Source organism: Lycorma delicatula, chromosome 9, assembly GCF_047948215.1.
Source record: "Lycorma delicatula isolate Av1 chromosome 9, ASM4794821v1, whole genome shotgun sequence".
In the NCBI taxonomy this organism is placed as follows: domain Eukaryota; kingdom Metazoa; phylum Arthropoda; class Insecta; order Hemiptera; family Fulgoridae; genus Lycorma; species Lycorma delicatula.
Genome location: NC_134463.1, coordinates 19,913,278 through 19,928,841, shown reverse-complemented (window position 1 = coordinate 19,928,841; position 15,564 = coordinate 19,913,278). Strand labels below are relative to the sequence as shown.

Below are 15,564 nucleotides of genomic sequence, written 5' to 3'. Positions count from 1 at the left end.
GTAAAACAGAGTTTTTAAGTTTATAAAAGTAGCCAATAAACAATCATTAAATATTCTAATAACAAGGTCTTAGAAATCACCACCTCGGCTGCAAGTGTGTTAATATACCAACTATGAAAATTATTCAAAATTTTTCATATTATAAGCATAATGTTAAGTGTGTAAAGTTATATTAGAAGCAAAAATGGATAATACACTAAACTATAGACTTTACAATGACATTACAAAGTAATAGTGTAGTCTGAAAAGCATATATAATATTTAATATGCTGTGTTAAACACAGCATTTATTATTATGCTGTGTAATGCACTTAATGTATATAACGTATTTTGGTAATATTTAAATATAATATTATCAATTATAACATGAGTAACAAAAGTGCGATTGTTTTCTTTAGAAGACATCTATCTATACATGAAACAATAAAACAAGTGTCATACTTCCACCAGCTAAAGTACTACAGTAGTAAAGTAAAGACTTTACCTTACTTTATAAATGTCCCATTCATTAAAAGAAATTAATACAATTACATAAAAAATAATATTGTTCTAAAAATTAAAAAAGGATTATATTTTTATTTAAAAAAGTTATCTTTCAATTCCTCATTTTTATTTTTTTTTAATCTAAAAAAATAATACTAGATTTTTTTGTAGCTTGAATTGTAAATAATTTTAAATACTAATAGTTAAATCTTTTTAGTTTTTTTTTTTAACAGATCAATTTTAACATAACCTTATTCAAAATATTTGTAATTTTTTTTAAATTTTTATTTTATTTTTTGATTCCTATTAAAAACTTCTAAAACAACTTTAAGTGTTACATGAAATTTTAGATCATACTTTGTTTTTGGGGGATAATAAATTTATTGGTAAATAAATATAACATGAAAAATATTTCAATTGGCCTACATGAAGACAACATTGCTGAAATTATGTAACCTGTTTCAGTGCTTAGATCAGGTTCAATTATTGTTTTAACAGTTTTAGGAATAATAGTTTTGCTTGTCTTTTAAACTTTTTAATTTTCTTTATCATGGAAATACTGGGAATCCTATTTAAATTTATTTATTTCACTTTATTCCTCAGATTATTTTTTTTTGTTGAAAATTTGAAATGCAACTGCATCCAAATACGACAATATTAATCAACATGTTCCAGTGGTTCTGAAGTGGAAAATAACTGGAGAAGGGTACCAGTAGCTTAATATATCATTCGCTTTCATTAAAAACTGATTAACTAATTTATTCATCAATTATTATCAATACTTTATAATGGGGAATAGTTTCACTATATTTTACCATTCTTTTAGGTTCAGAAATAGATGGTTTCTTTCTTTGTCATAAAAATAATTGTAACAAAAATTCAAATTTTGAGTTAACAATTGAAATCTTAATTCTTATGACATAAGATCAAAATATATTATTCTCAGGCACTATAATTATAAACTTAAAAATATTAGTTGTTTAAAAAAAAAACAATTTTTTTTTAAGTCAATCAACTATATTCATTATCCATTAATAGATTTTTACAACTTTCAATGGAATTATACCCAATGATTATCTTTGATAATTTGTAGAAACCAGAGAGTATTAAGTGGCATTACCCACTGCCATTTTATCCAAACTTAAACTCTTCAATTTCTGTGATGCTATGCTTTAAGACAATTCAGAAAATTATTACTGAATTATTAGGTTTTAAAGAAATTACTGTTAACTATCTTATCAAGGACCCTAATGCTCATTAGTATCTTAGGGTTATCCAGGAACATTTGGTCTTGTGTAAGAAGGTTAACAACATTAATTACAAGTTGCTGATTTTATTACCGTTATATTTTGAATAGATACAATATAAACCAAACGGTTTATACTATATACAATGAAAAAACAAAAGATTTTCCATGAATTAAGAATGCCTGAGAACCGAATTCTAAAACAACTGGTCACAAGGAATATTAACAAAAAAACCTGTAGAAAATATGTTGGAGAAATCCAAAGAGATCTTCAAGAAATTAGTTTGAGGGTTGACGACACCTGTAATAAAATGAAAATTAACTATGCACTTCAAAAAATAGATTCAACGTTAAAAAATTAGACAGGCATAACAAAGTGACGGTCACAAACGAGATCAGGAAACAATGGTACAATAGAATGAAGAAATACTGGGAAAATCAAAAAGCCAGACTAATACAGAAATTCAAGAGGAACTGAAACATGGATGACTAAAGTGTCCAATATGGCCTAAAAATAAAAAAAACCAAATATTTACATTATAAAAAAGTTTTTAAATAAAAAAAAATTTCTCTTAAGATATAAAGTACAAAAAATGTTAATGTGGTTATACTGTGACAATGGAAAACAGACTGTGGCACCAAATTCAAAATAGATGCAGTGCTCCTGAACTGAAGCATTCAACAGTCAGCTCAGATTCAGTCAAGAAGCAGTTTCAATTAGATTAATGGAACTGAATATTAATTTCTCTCTCAAATCAATGGCACCTCCCTTTCAAGGCCCTTCTTAACCCTGTTAACTTTAGTTTTGTAAATCAAAAATGAAATTTTAACCTTATAATAATCCAATAATTCTGTATATTTTTTAATAATATGAAAACAAATCGCTGATTATATAATAATTGCAGTATCACTTTTCAAGCAATTGTGACTACTTACATATTCATAAGTTCCTCTTTTATTTATGCAGATAAATGTTACATCATAAGCAGCAGTAATATTGTCAAAGATTGCAAACCTGCAGCTAAATGAAACCCTTGTTATAATTATCATACTGAATTAAAATTTTACCCTTTGCTCAAAATATTTCCACTATTTTGTACCTGTGGTAACTGTCATTAAAGCTGTCAGATTTATTAAGTTGCCCACTTAATATTCCTTTATTCCTAGGAATATTTCTATTTCTAATTGTTTTTAAATTTCAGAACTTTGTGTATATGTAATTATCTTGATGGAAAAATTTGTAATCTTACATGATAAGGATAAAAAAAAAAATCATTACTATCTTACATGGAACTCCAGTCCATAACTGATGTAATTCTAATTCATAACTTTCCCTTGTTACCCATCTACTAGTTATTTTTTACTTAAAACATAATAGTTCATGAGTGGAAAGAAATATGTTAAACACATAAATCATAGAAGTTTAAAGTTGTACTTTATTTCACACAGTAGTCAAATATTAACAGTTCAAAAGAAGATAGCTATGAACAGCATTAGCAATCATCAAACTATCTCAAAGATCTCAATATTTTGCCTTTGGCATATTATGTACATTTTACTTAGAATTTAAAATATAATTTAATAGTACAGAGGAATTTAGTACCTGTTATTGTTAGTCCTTACAAATTTGATGCAACAACACAAAATTTTCCTACTTTTTTTTTGATAATGTTTAATTAATTGCATCTGCAAAATTATTGCATAGTTTTACAGTGTACAGTACAATGCATAGTTTCACAATTCTTTGACTTGATGAATTAATACATGGGAATATGAAAATTGAAATTTTGTAGTGAATGAAAAATGCCTTACCTAACTGGGATTCGAACCCAGGACCTCCAGATGAAAGTCCTAGACACTAGCACTCCACCACAGAGATCAGTCGAGATCTTTTAAATAAATAATTTCTTTTAAAACTAAATAATTAATTGAAAAATTCACAATTTAAAAGTAATTATATTATTTTCAGACAATTAGTTGCTATTTTATATTAAATAGTAACATCCTGTTTTTGTAGTTACACATTTATTTATACTGATTGTGTGAAATATGTATACTGCTCTATGAATAAATAAATAATCATTTGTATACATCTTTATTTAACTTGCTTTCAGAATAAGTTAAATAAGTTTTGCTTAATTTATGTGTAAGACTTTCAAAACATTTCTGTTTTTTAATTTTGTCAAGAATATTCATATTCTGTCATTTACTATGATCAAACACCATCTACATCCACAGAGTAAGTTCAGTTTCTGAGTTTTTTTCAGATTCTCCCCATTAGATGTTTTTGTAGTAATGTTAAAATGAAGATTTTGCTGAGTACAATTTGAATAATTTTTTAAATGTTTGAACAGATTTAGTTGAATTACTCAATGTTTAGAAAAATATTGCTGACATCTGAGGCCATCTACATAAATTATCATGTTTACTAGAAACACTAAACTCTTCTGTAATGAAAAATTGTTTTCCTAGTTTTAATTGCATTGATTGTTGCAGTCATTAGCTGATAATTAATAATTTGACCATTAACCATCAGAATTAAAATTACTAAATATTGTTTAATCTCAATAACATAGAGAAATGACTAACAAAATCAAGTTGATTATTCAAATCAAGATTTGTTAAAATCACTTATGGTTTTAAATATTGTATTTTATCTGCACTTTTTGTTCTTTTATCTTCCAAAATTCTATTTCTAGTTATATTCTAGGTTGTGAAACCTTTCCAACTATTAGATTGTATAGTTTATCTTCTAGTTCAGAACGCTGTGATAATTTTTATAACAATACTTACAATTTTGGTAGTCATTTTTCATTTTTTATATTTGAAGTTTTAATAAATACTTTCACAAAGTTCTACAAAGATAAATTAGTGTCCTCAGTATTGTTTTTTTTCTGAAACATTGTTCCTTCATGAATTCAATATCACCTCCTTAATACTGTCTGTTTAGTGCCATTCTGTTAACAACAACTCATGGCCTTACTCAGTTTATTTTAGGCACATGTACCTAAACATGCTTATGTATGTTGCCCCTTGGCAATGCAGTCTATAGATACTGATCAAAGAAATTGCATTCAATATCTGAAGACTTCCAGAACACCACTATGGTACAGTCAATATAATGATAATAATAATCTGATACTTCTCTGCAAAAATACAATTCCTCTTTCAAAAACATTAATATGTTTTTGAAAGGATAGTATTTATGTATATATATTTTTACTTAAATCGGTTAAAATACTTTAAAATACTGTTAAAATACTTTTATTTGTTCCTAAAAAAATATCTCAATATATAATTCAAATTATGAAATTAATCATATTTTTTTGTGATTGCTTCATATTAAAATCAAATTTCAATGCAATGCACATACTGATATCCAACTTAATATACAATTAATGTATTTGTTAACTACAAACGCTACTGAGATTATTACAATGCAGTAATCAGCTACTAAACCATAAATTTGATAGTATTAAAATATAAAATATTTATACGGTATTACAGAATGATATAAAATTTTTAATGAAATAATAGCATGTTCCTTTCTTCTTCAGAACCATAGAACTATATTATGAAAGTGATTTTTTTTTTTTTTTTTTAGTAGTTGGTTACAATTTTTATTATAGTTGAATGGTACTGTTTGACTTATCAAAATCTTATATACAAAGATTTTGTTCAGTTTACTGAAAAATTTATAGTATATTTTTAATCTTTTTCTCTTACATTTCTGATTAATTTGCCATTTAAGAAAAGTAAATTTTTGATTGCTTAAATCTATTTTAAACTAAATACTACACTGGAATGTATTCCAGTTTATAGAGTAATTGGTAAATTATTAAGATACTTACAACTGTGTGTGTGACTAATTATTATGATTTACTTTTTTTACAGATTTATCCCCTATATAATTTATATATATTTATTAGGTCTGAAAAATTTTGTTGGTTATTAAAGAAATACAACTTTTTTGCTATTTTCATGAAATATTTAGGCATGGTTTATTACTTCTTTAAATATAAATTTAAATACTACAAAAATAGACTTTCCTTATCTATTTGTTGAGTTTTCTATAATGTAATATATTCTATGACATACCATGCATAATTTGCATATTAGTTGTGTTATTTTTTATAAACTAATTTCTTAATTTTCATGAATAATATTAAAATAAACTCCCATTAGTATATATTACTTGGATGTTGGCATCTTGTTTAATTTTTATAGAAGTAATACATATTTTTGAATACTCATAATTTTTCTTTTTTAACATTAAATGTAGTATTTTGTTAAGTAAATCCTTTACTATTTCCTAATCTAACTTAACCTTATTTAACCTAAAAATAAAAAAGTTTAGATTAGAGTTCTTTGGTAGATTTTATTTATGATCCTGCATTGTATAAACTATTTATTTATTTTTTATTAGTAGATAATTTTATTCCCTATTAGTCTTTTTACTGAAATGATTTTACACTTAGGTTTATACAAAATTATGACTAATATTTTTTTATTTTTTAAATTATTTTAATGATAATTGGATTTTTTTTATTATAGGTATTATAAGAATATTAATAGCTTATCTGCTGTAAATTCTGCTAACACATTATACTTCATATTATTTATTCATTATATTACTCTTAAAAGAAGATTTTTATTAGTGAAATTTATATTTGCATATTTATTGTATTATTAATTATGTATAACTTTTTGTTTACTTGTTTACTAAAAATTAGACATTTAATTATGTGCAGACAATTTAAATTTAATTTTAATTTTTAATTTTAATATAAAATTACTTTTAATAACATTTTATTTAAAAAAAAGAAAACAATAAAATTGATGATATAAATTTTTATTTTATTTTTCTGTTTAAGACGTTTTATTGGCATCTTAAATAATTTTATAGATGCAATTTTATATATACACACAATTCTCCACTGATACACGTATTTTTTATGGCTAAACATATTGATTTATTAATTGCATTATTTTAACATTCATTTTATTTTTTTGCAAAATAACTGGAATAAAAAAAAATTAATTTTTCTAACTAAAAGTAATAATTTCAAAAGCTTCAAGCAATTTATTTTATGGTACATGTATAGATATAGATATTTAAAATATAATATTATTTATACTACATTTATTAATTAATATTGCGAGTACAGTATTATTATTGGAGTTTATACATGTACTTTCAGTAACAAAATTAATTTAAATTTTAAGTTTTTTACATTTTGCACATATATATTTAATGATGTTTTTACTTTTTTTTTTACTAAATTTACAATGTGTTTTTAAATAAAAAGTTGGGATAATATATTTTTATCAAATAAAGGTGTTCTAATATTTCATTTTGAAATGTTCTTCAGTGGGATCAAATTTAAAAAATTTTCTATAAAAAACCTCAAAATCAAAATTTAACATTAGAGATTTTTAGATCTAGGTATCGCAAATGATATGAGTAATGAGTTACATTAGATCTAACAATTTTCTCTTTCATGATTAAAAATATTAACACAGCAGATTAATTTCCAGCTGTTCTTAATTTTGTTACATTTGTGAATTATTACAGGCTCAATGAACTGCTGAGAAGTTATATTTAGTATATTTTTGTGTTTACCCAGTAGAATAAGAGACATACTAACATGTTAAATTGCATTCTAACCTTTTAAATATTAACATAGCATGTATATTTCCTAATAATCCCTTTATTTATAAAAATATTATTCCATCTTTTAAAATATCTTTTTTAGCTGTACTTAATGATATCACAACTGTTGTTTTCATATTGTTTGTTTTAAGCTTTTTGCTTTTTCACTTTATTAAGGGCTGTTTTTAATGCTTTGTTTTGATGCTTTTGCAGCTTTTTAATTGTTTCTGTTTGTTTAATAACTGATTAATAAAATAATTTTTAATTCTGAATTATTATAATTAAAAAAAAAAAAAAAATACATTTTATATTATTGAAAATATTAATATTTTTCTTTAAAAATAAATATTATGTTTTATTCTCAATGTATTTTTAAACGCATAAAAATAAACATCTCTTTTTGAAAAAAAAATAAACAATAGAAAAATATTATGAAAATCTAATTTATAATTATAACAATTTGTAATAAAATTTAAATAATTATTTTTATTTTACAAAAATAATCTTGCAAAACATGATTTAAAATTTTGTAAATAATTATTACATATTTTTAACTACATCAGATCAAAACATTTTCACTGCCAGCATAAAAATAAGATCTTTTTTATTTCATAACAATCCTTTTATTTATAAAAATATTATTCAACCTTCTAAAACATCTTTTTTTTTAGCTGTACTTGATACAATTGTTATTTTTCATATTGTTTGTAGTGATAAAAGCTTCTTGCTTTATTACTTTATTAGTGGGTGTTTACACATGCAGCCTTGAAAACATTGAAATAATTCAAACAGTGTGAAATTTTACCCTAATTAAGTGAGTTATGTTTTCATTCAAATATAGAAAGTGTTTTTAATTTTCTAAAAATGTTTTTATGCTCATAGATTCTAAAATACATTTCACTTATTTAAATCAAATCAAATATTGCAACTAATAGTTCACAAAAAAGATAAAAATGAAACAAAAATTTAGGTTAGATTTATTTTTCTTTTCTCTTTTTTAGTACTTTGATTGGTATGGACTGCTACAAGTTGTTCATTAACCACTAAAAAGTTCCAATAGTATTTAGTGAAGTATACTCAACATTTTAACTTCAAAAATTTACAAAAGCTAGCTTATTAAATGTGGTTTTGATTATTGGTATTTTATCTTAATTAAACCCTTCAGTTTTCAGCATCTTATTTTCTGAGACAATCTAGTTGTGAAACTATAAGATTTTAAGATATTTCACTATCTTACCCAGAACCTGCTATGGATTTGTTGTTAATAAAAATTTTTGATATTAAATGCAGTAATAATTCTTTAATGAATAATTGTTTGGGCAACCGTATTGTAACCATTTAAATCCAACATGTTATTAGTTAATTCTTATCATCAAGTTTTGACAAGGGTAATCTGAAAGTGTTTGTTTTTATTCAGTTTTATTAAACAAAATTTTGAAAAATATTTTTTTCATTTTCTTATTTACTGCTGGCAGTGAAACAAAAGAATATACTCAAAAAAAAAAAAAAATTAGGATACATAAACATATTGTATAACCTAGTATTCAGGGAGATGAGAGCGAGGGCGGTATACATTCTTGTTGCAGCATACTAGGAATGTACCTGTTTGGTGGTAAGTTTTGCATGCTCTCTGATGGGACACGTGAGTGCAACTGTGTTGAGATTGTGACAAGACATCCACATTGTGTCTGTGACCGAAAGCACTTTAACAATGTTCTTTGGGCAACTGTAACTGTATTTCAGGTATGTTATTTATACGAACACATATAATCAAGCACATCACATATTAAGATTTAATCTTATGATAATTGAAAAGTTTACATTAGTAAAAATATTAATTGAATTTTTACCTTAAGATGTTAATTTAAATTTATTAAATTATATATAGGTAACATTCAGTGAATACTTTTTCTTTTTAATATCAATAGTCATTGATTAAATCAACTAATTTTATACACAAACATTTATTTTTATGAATTGAATTGGTAAACTTATATTTATAATTGCTCATTTTTATTGATTTCATTTTTCTATCAGTTATCATTCTTTCATTTTTTTATTTTTTTTTTAATCCATTATTCACAAATCTTAGACTTATAATGGTAATGTGTATTATATGTAATATGCCATGCAATTTATCTGTACATACACAATTGATTGTCTTATTTGTCATATTATTACCGATTTCCTTCTAGAAATTATGTTTTTTTAGAACTATATATATACATGTGGATATTATTTTATATTTCCAACTTTCAAGTGAAATTATTTTAAGGCAAAATTACTTTAGAGAGCATCCTAATTGTTCTTTTTGTTGTAATTATAATAAAATCATAGTAGTATATTAAATTTTATTTCAGGTAATTAAACATCTTCACAAGTAGTACAAAGACATTATTTTAAGGTGTCCTGCTGTTTGACTGTTTCATGAAGTGATTGCTTATTTTTATTGATCCACATGACCAAATGTGAAAAATCATTTTGAAATGTTAAACTTTACAAACCATCTAATAAAATATAAGTCACACATAAAAATATTATAAAATGTTATAGTACAAAAATGTAACAAAAAAAGAGCCACCAAATCTGCATATTTTAACATACTGAAAAACTAATGTAAATTAGATGACTTATATTTAAATTTTGATATTTATTACACACCACATTTTAAAATTAATTACAATAAATTTTATTTTAAGCATAAAATTACATGTTCATTATTGATTTTAAAACCTATGGGCTCATCACAATATCAAACATATTACCAGATTTATTAATACACAACAATGAAGCTTTTCACAAACAATGACAGATAACCGAAACAGAATAATCTATTTGACATAGACACACAGATGTTATCACACGCATGCACAAACATACACAAATAAAATTCATAATGTTTACTGTTAACAATGAAAAAGACAAAAACATCACCTTTTTAAATCTCATAATCACAAAACATGAACATAAATATACATCCAAAATCAAATATGCACCTGACACAGTCATATAGAAAATTCTGTAATTAATCAGTACACATAACATAAACTTTCACTTTTCAAAACATTACTGCACAGATTACAAATAATTGTACTTTTAAAAAAGGCTTCAGAATAACACCTTCATACAGTAAACTAGTATCAATAAACTAGCATCTGATACAATAGAATACTGATAGATAGGTTTCTGGATAAAAATTAATGACTGAAAAATTAACTTTAAATTCAAAAAAGTAGTGTACAACATCCCATACCTAATCCAAATAATTTAAAACACATATTATCTTATAAAAAACTCGCATAAACAATCCAGCAAATGTAATATATATTTGGGTATACAATCCTGATCCCTATGACTCTAATATAAATTTTATGAAGAACATACAAATGCAACTGTTCCAATTCATAGAAGACATAAAAGCATGTAACTGCTCCACTAATCCACTTCTGCAAAGCACCTCACTAAGTAAGGTACAAATACACAGACTTTAACAACAAAGGAAATACCTTACATGTAAATAAAGACAAACCAGATACTCTCAGAAAATTCATATATCGAAACCACATTAAAGTAATAATGTATATGAACAAACACTTTGAATATTTTGAACACGGACACAAGACATTTTGAACATGTCATATTAAAAAAGGATTTTCAAACATCTCCATCACATTTAATGGCTTACAACATTTGATACTCCCAACAGCAGTTTCTGAAGAAACTTATAAAGTTAGTTCCATTCACACATAGGTAAAATCTTTATAACTTTCTTCTTAAAGTAATGTATATGCTGAAATTAATTTCAAACTTTTCACAGTGATTCACTTTCTTTATATTTAGAAATATACTTCTCAGAAAATGTTTTCAGAAATTTTATCCAGCTCTTTCATTGAAATTGTTTTCTGCAGTACAAGAATAAAATAAATTTTCAACACTGTCAATGAAGCAAATAATTAAAAGTTTAAAAAATGTTTGTAGATACAGTTCCACGTATTAGAAAGTGACTCATTTATTCACAGTTTTGTTTTCAAAGTTTAACCGTATTTCATCTTAGAATTCAGCTATTAAAACAACATGAAATTTACTGACTGATTAAAACGATGGTATTAAATATATATAATAACCTAACCTAAGTTCAAATATATATATAATAATTTTCATTGATCCGCATGACCAAATGTGAAAAATCATTTTGAAATGTTAAATTTTACAAACCATTTAATAAAATGTAACCCACACATAAAAATATCAGTTATAGTATAGAAACATAACAAAAAAGAGCCACCAGCTCTGGCAGTTCAAATATATGTAATAATTGCAACCAAATGGAAAGGAATAATATCTGCACAGGAAGATGCCTTGCTTCCTGTGCAGATATTATTCCTTTCTTTTATTGAGTCCTTTTTCTTATCCAGCATCCCTTATTACTTGAATGCTATGAGAACTGTATTATCTGCCAGTCTGGCTCTACCTGTAGCAACTGATTAGTTCTTTTAATAGATGCAAAACAGCTCCCTTCTTTACAGTTGTTTAGTAGGATTATAAATCTCCCTTTGGGATTCAATACCTTTTCAGATTTTACACAAAATATTAAGCATCTGCTTAAAGATCTTATTTGGTAAAAAACTAGGCCTCCTGCTCTTCCTAAAATATAAAGATACTTTCAGTATTTAGTCATCTTCTACAGTGATTTTTAATTAACTTAGTTTTTATATCAATTTAAGTGTTTAAATAAATAATTGACCATAACTAAACATTTTTATTGTTAATGTTAATATAAATTCTGTTCTAATGAACAGTCATTTATAATTATAAAACATAGTTGTTACTAGAGATTTAAGTTGTTCTAAATGGTAATAAATCAGAAAATGATAATGTTCATTATAAAATGTCGCATTAATATATTCATCTTCCCCAAATGTATCCCTCCACGAATGTATCCTTTACCGGTTTCTGTGACAGGTTGCACTGAGAAGGTTCAATCCTATATTCTCCTTTCTGTATTGATTTCATCTGCAGGATTAGCAATCCAGCACTGGTCCATTTATTTTTATTTACTAAGAGAACATCAGGTTTCATGTGTAAAATTTCCTACCTTTGATAGAATTTTCTTGAAAATATCAATTTAGCCATTTTTTCCTATTATTTCTTCCTATGCCATAAATTACTTTAATGTATGCTTTTGTCCTTGTGTTGCCTTACCATTTTGCATTCATAATTCATTACTTTTTATCACACCATCTTGCAAAAAATAATATATTCATAAAAATCTCTGTGGCAGAGTAATAATATCTCAACTTTCATCCAGGAGTCCTGGGTTCAAATACTGGTCAGACATTGCATTTTTCATTTGCTAAAAATTTCCATATTCCCATGTACAAGTCTATGTGATGAATTAATTCATCAAGCAAAAAATCAATAAAACTGCATTTCCCCTACTGAACCATTTTTTAATAATAAACAAAAAGGAGAATTCCAAATTAATTTTAAAAAATTAAAATAAATAGTTGTATATGGTATTTTTAATATAATTTTAATGAAAAGTAAATATTTTTTAAATTTAAAATTTGAATTTTTATAATGATAAACCAACCAAATCATATAATTAACCATTTTTAAAAACTTACCTAACAATATTTTAAGTTGTCTGTAAACAAAGATAATTACAAAGTCGACTGTAAATGTTTTGAAGTGTAAAAAGCAATTATACAGTGATAAAAAACTGATACAATAGAAACTTCATATTTGACATCAACCTTAATCAACGTCAACACCTCAAAAAAATATTATCAATATAATGGATATGTACTATTTCTCATCTCAAGACAATCTATGTATACACACATAGATATATAATGGAAATATATCTAGAATTCTTCAAGTTAAATTACACTTTCACCCTTATAAAAATTCAAATAAAAACTAACTGATGATGGTCAGTTAGCTTTTTATAAAGACTTTATCATGACAAAGTCTTTAATTTTGAAATCTATAAATTATTATTCATGATTGAATCAAAGAATAGATTAAATAAATTATGTTTTCATAAGTGGTGAGGTTCATTTTTGCTTAAATAATTCAATAAATAAACAGAACAATACTATTAGACTAAAGAATGTGGCACAATTTTGTCTTTTTCTGGTTCATATTCATGTTTATTTTGCCATTTTTTCTACAATTATTTATAGGCTTACATTTTTTTGAAAATTAATACTGAGAAGCTGTGCCAATTACACCTGAACAATACAACATAATACAAATTCTCTCTTTCAATCTCTTCCCAATTTGTGGTATCAAAAGGATGGAACTATAGAGCCCAGACTGCTATTATAAGCATAACTGTATTACATCACACATTATTTGGCTGATATTTTTATGTTTTGATGAGATAGCACACCTTTCCATTCACCAGGATTTATAGTTTTTTTATTTGGAGGTGTTTGTAAAGCAAACTGAGGAACATCAAACAACTAAAATTTTGAGTTCAAAAAACACATTATTTTTAAATATATCTGGCCATTTTGCTCCACTGTTTACATAATTACTTAAAATATTTCCTTCATAAAAGTTGGTAAAAATAAGGTATTTTACATTTAATACAAAAAAGATTGGGGTTTTTAAGTTATCAATCATTTGATTGTTTTGCTACTGTACTGCATTCCTTGCTGTTTTTTTTTTTTTTTTAATTTTAAACTCTGCATATTCATTTCACATACATTTCAGAGAATACAAGTATAATAGTTTATATACCTACCAAGTTATTGGTAGTTGTATAAATATTGAATATATATCTAGTATATATATTTGTATATATCTATTTAGTATATTCATTATTTGTTTTTTTATAAAGTTTTTACTTTCTATATATCTCTCTATTAACAGATCAATTAAATTGTCTTAATTCATGGCTCACCAATTTACTTCATCTCTTTACATGAGTCTTCCACAAATCTCTCCTCTGCTGTTCATCCTTAGAGCTCTTCAATTCAAATTTAATCAACCCACCTAATTTTCAACATCCTCTTCCAACACCACATTTCACAACTGCAATTCTTTTTTTCTGGTTTTCTTATAGTCTGTATTTCACTACCATAAATTGTTTTACTCCAAACAAAATTTTCAATAATTTCTTTCTGATTCTTAAATCTAAATTTTATACTTATGGGACTTCTTTTTTTCTTGCTTATACCAGTCTGTTTTTAATATCTGCCTTACTTTATCCATCTTTTGTAATTTTACACCTAAATAAGAAAATTTACAACTTTGATGAACTGTATCCCAATATCTTACTATTTCATTCTTAATTATCCTTCTCCTTTCCGTCACATTTTGTTACCTTTCTTTTGGTTGTTTATTTTCAAACCAAATTTCTCTCCTAGCAATAAGTCCATGTTAATATCCTAAGCAATAACTCCTATAAATTTAAGTAATAAATCCAGTTAAAAGAAATATTACATTGTTTCCTTTAACTCATGTTTAGTTGGTACCAAAATAACAATGCTCTCAACAAATCTTGGCATTATTTTATCTCCTTTAATAGTTAGTCCATCTCTAATTTTTTGTTTAATTTCTATGATGCTTCTTTTATGTACTATAAATCTCCAGTATTCCTTTACACTCCACCATTACTATGTTAATATCTCTTCTTTTGTAATGATTTTCATTCCAAATGCTGCACATGTAAAACAATATAACAAAATCATCCTACTGTAAACTGCTCTTGAGTTCTATTATTTATTAATGATTTCTTTTAAATATATATATAAATGTACTTCTGTTTAGTTAGAAAAGAAAATTTACTACACTGCAATGTTTCACAACAGAAAAATACACACTTCACTTATGCACTTTATTTACATATTTCAAAATCCAAACAAAAACTTGTTAGATCTATTTTAAATGTATTGAATATTGATTATGTATGGTTACAATTTTAATAAAATAATTTTATACAGTGTTTATTCCTTTGGCCATTAGCTATTAATAACTACCATCAGTATAGAATGAAATCAGGCCAAAGGTAAACATTGTTTATCATTATATAAACCAGTTTATGAACTGTTGAAATTGTACTATACTTCATATCTTTCAGTTTCTAGGGATGCTATTCTCTGAAACAAGTGTTGCAAAATGTTGACTTTGTAAAGAATGCAGTTTACCAAATGCTTACCCAGAACCTTGG

General features: G+C 25.0%; 1 protein-coding gene across 1 annotated transcript in view; it reads left to right on the top strand.

The window, feature by feature from the left end:
- Ca-alpha1T (Ca[2+]-channel protein alpha[[1]] subunit T) overlaps window positions 1-15,564 on the top strand; it is a 276,487-nt gene that overhangs the window by 169,006 nt on the left and 91,917 nt on the right. Inside the window, exon 15 of the mRNA XM_075375644.1 lies at window positions 8,969-9,125. Within this exon, the coding sequence (XP_075231759.1) occupies window positions 8,969-9,125 (157 nt within the window). The remainder of the gene's footprint in view (window positions 1-8,968; window positions 9,126-15,564) is intronic.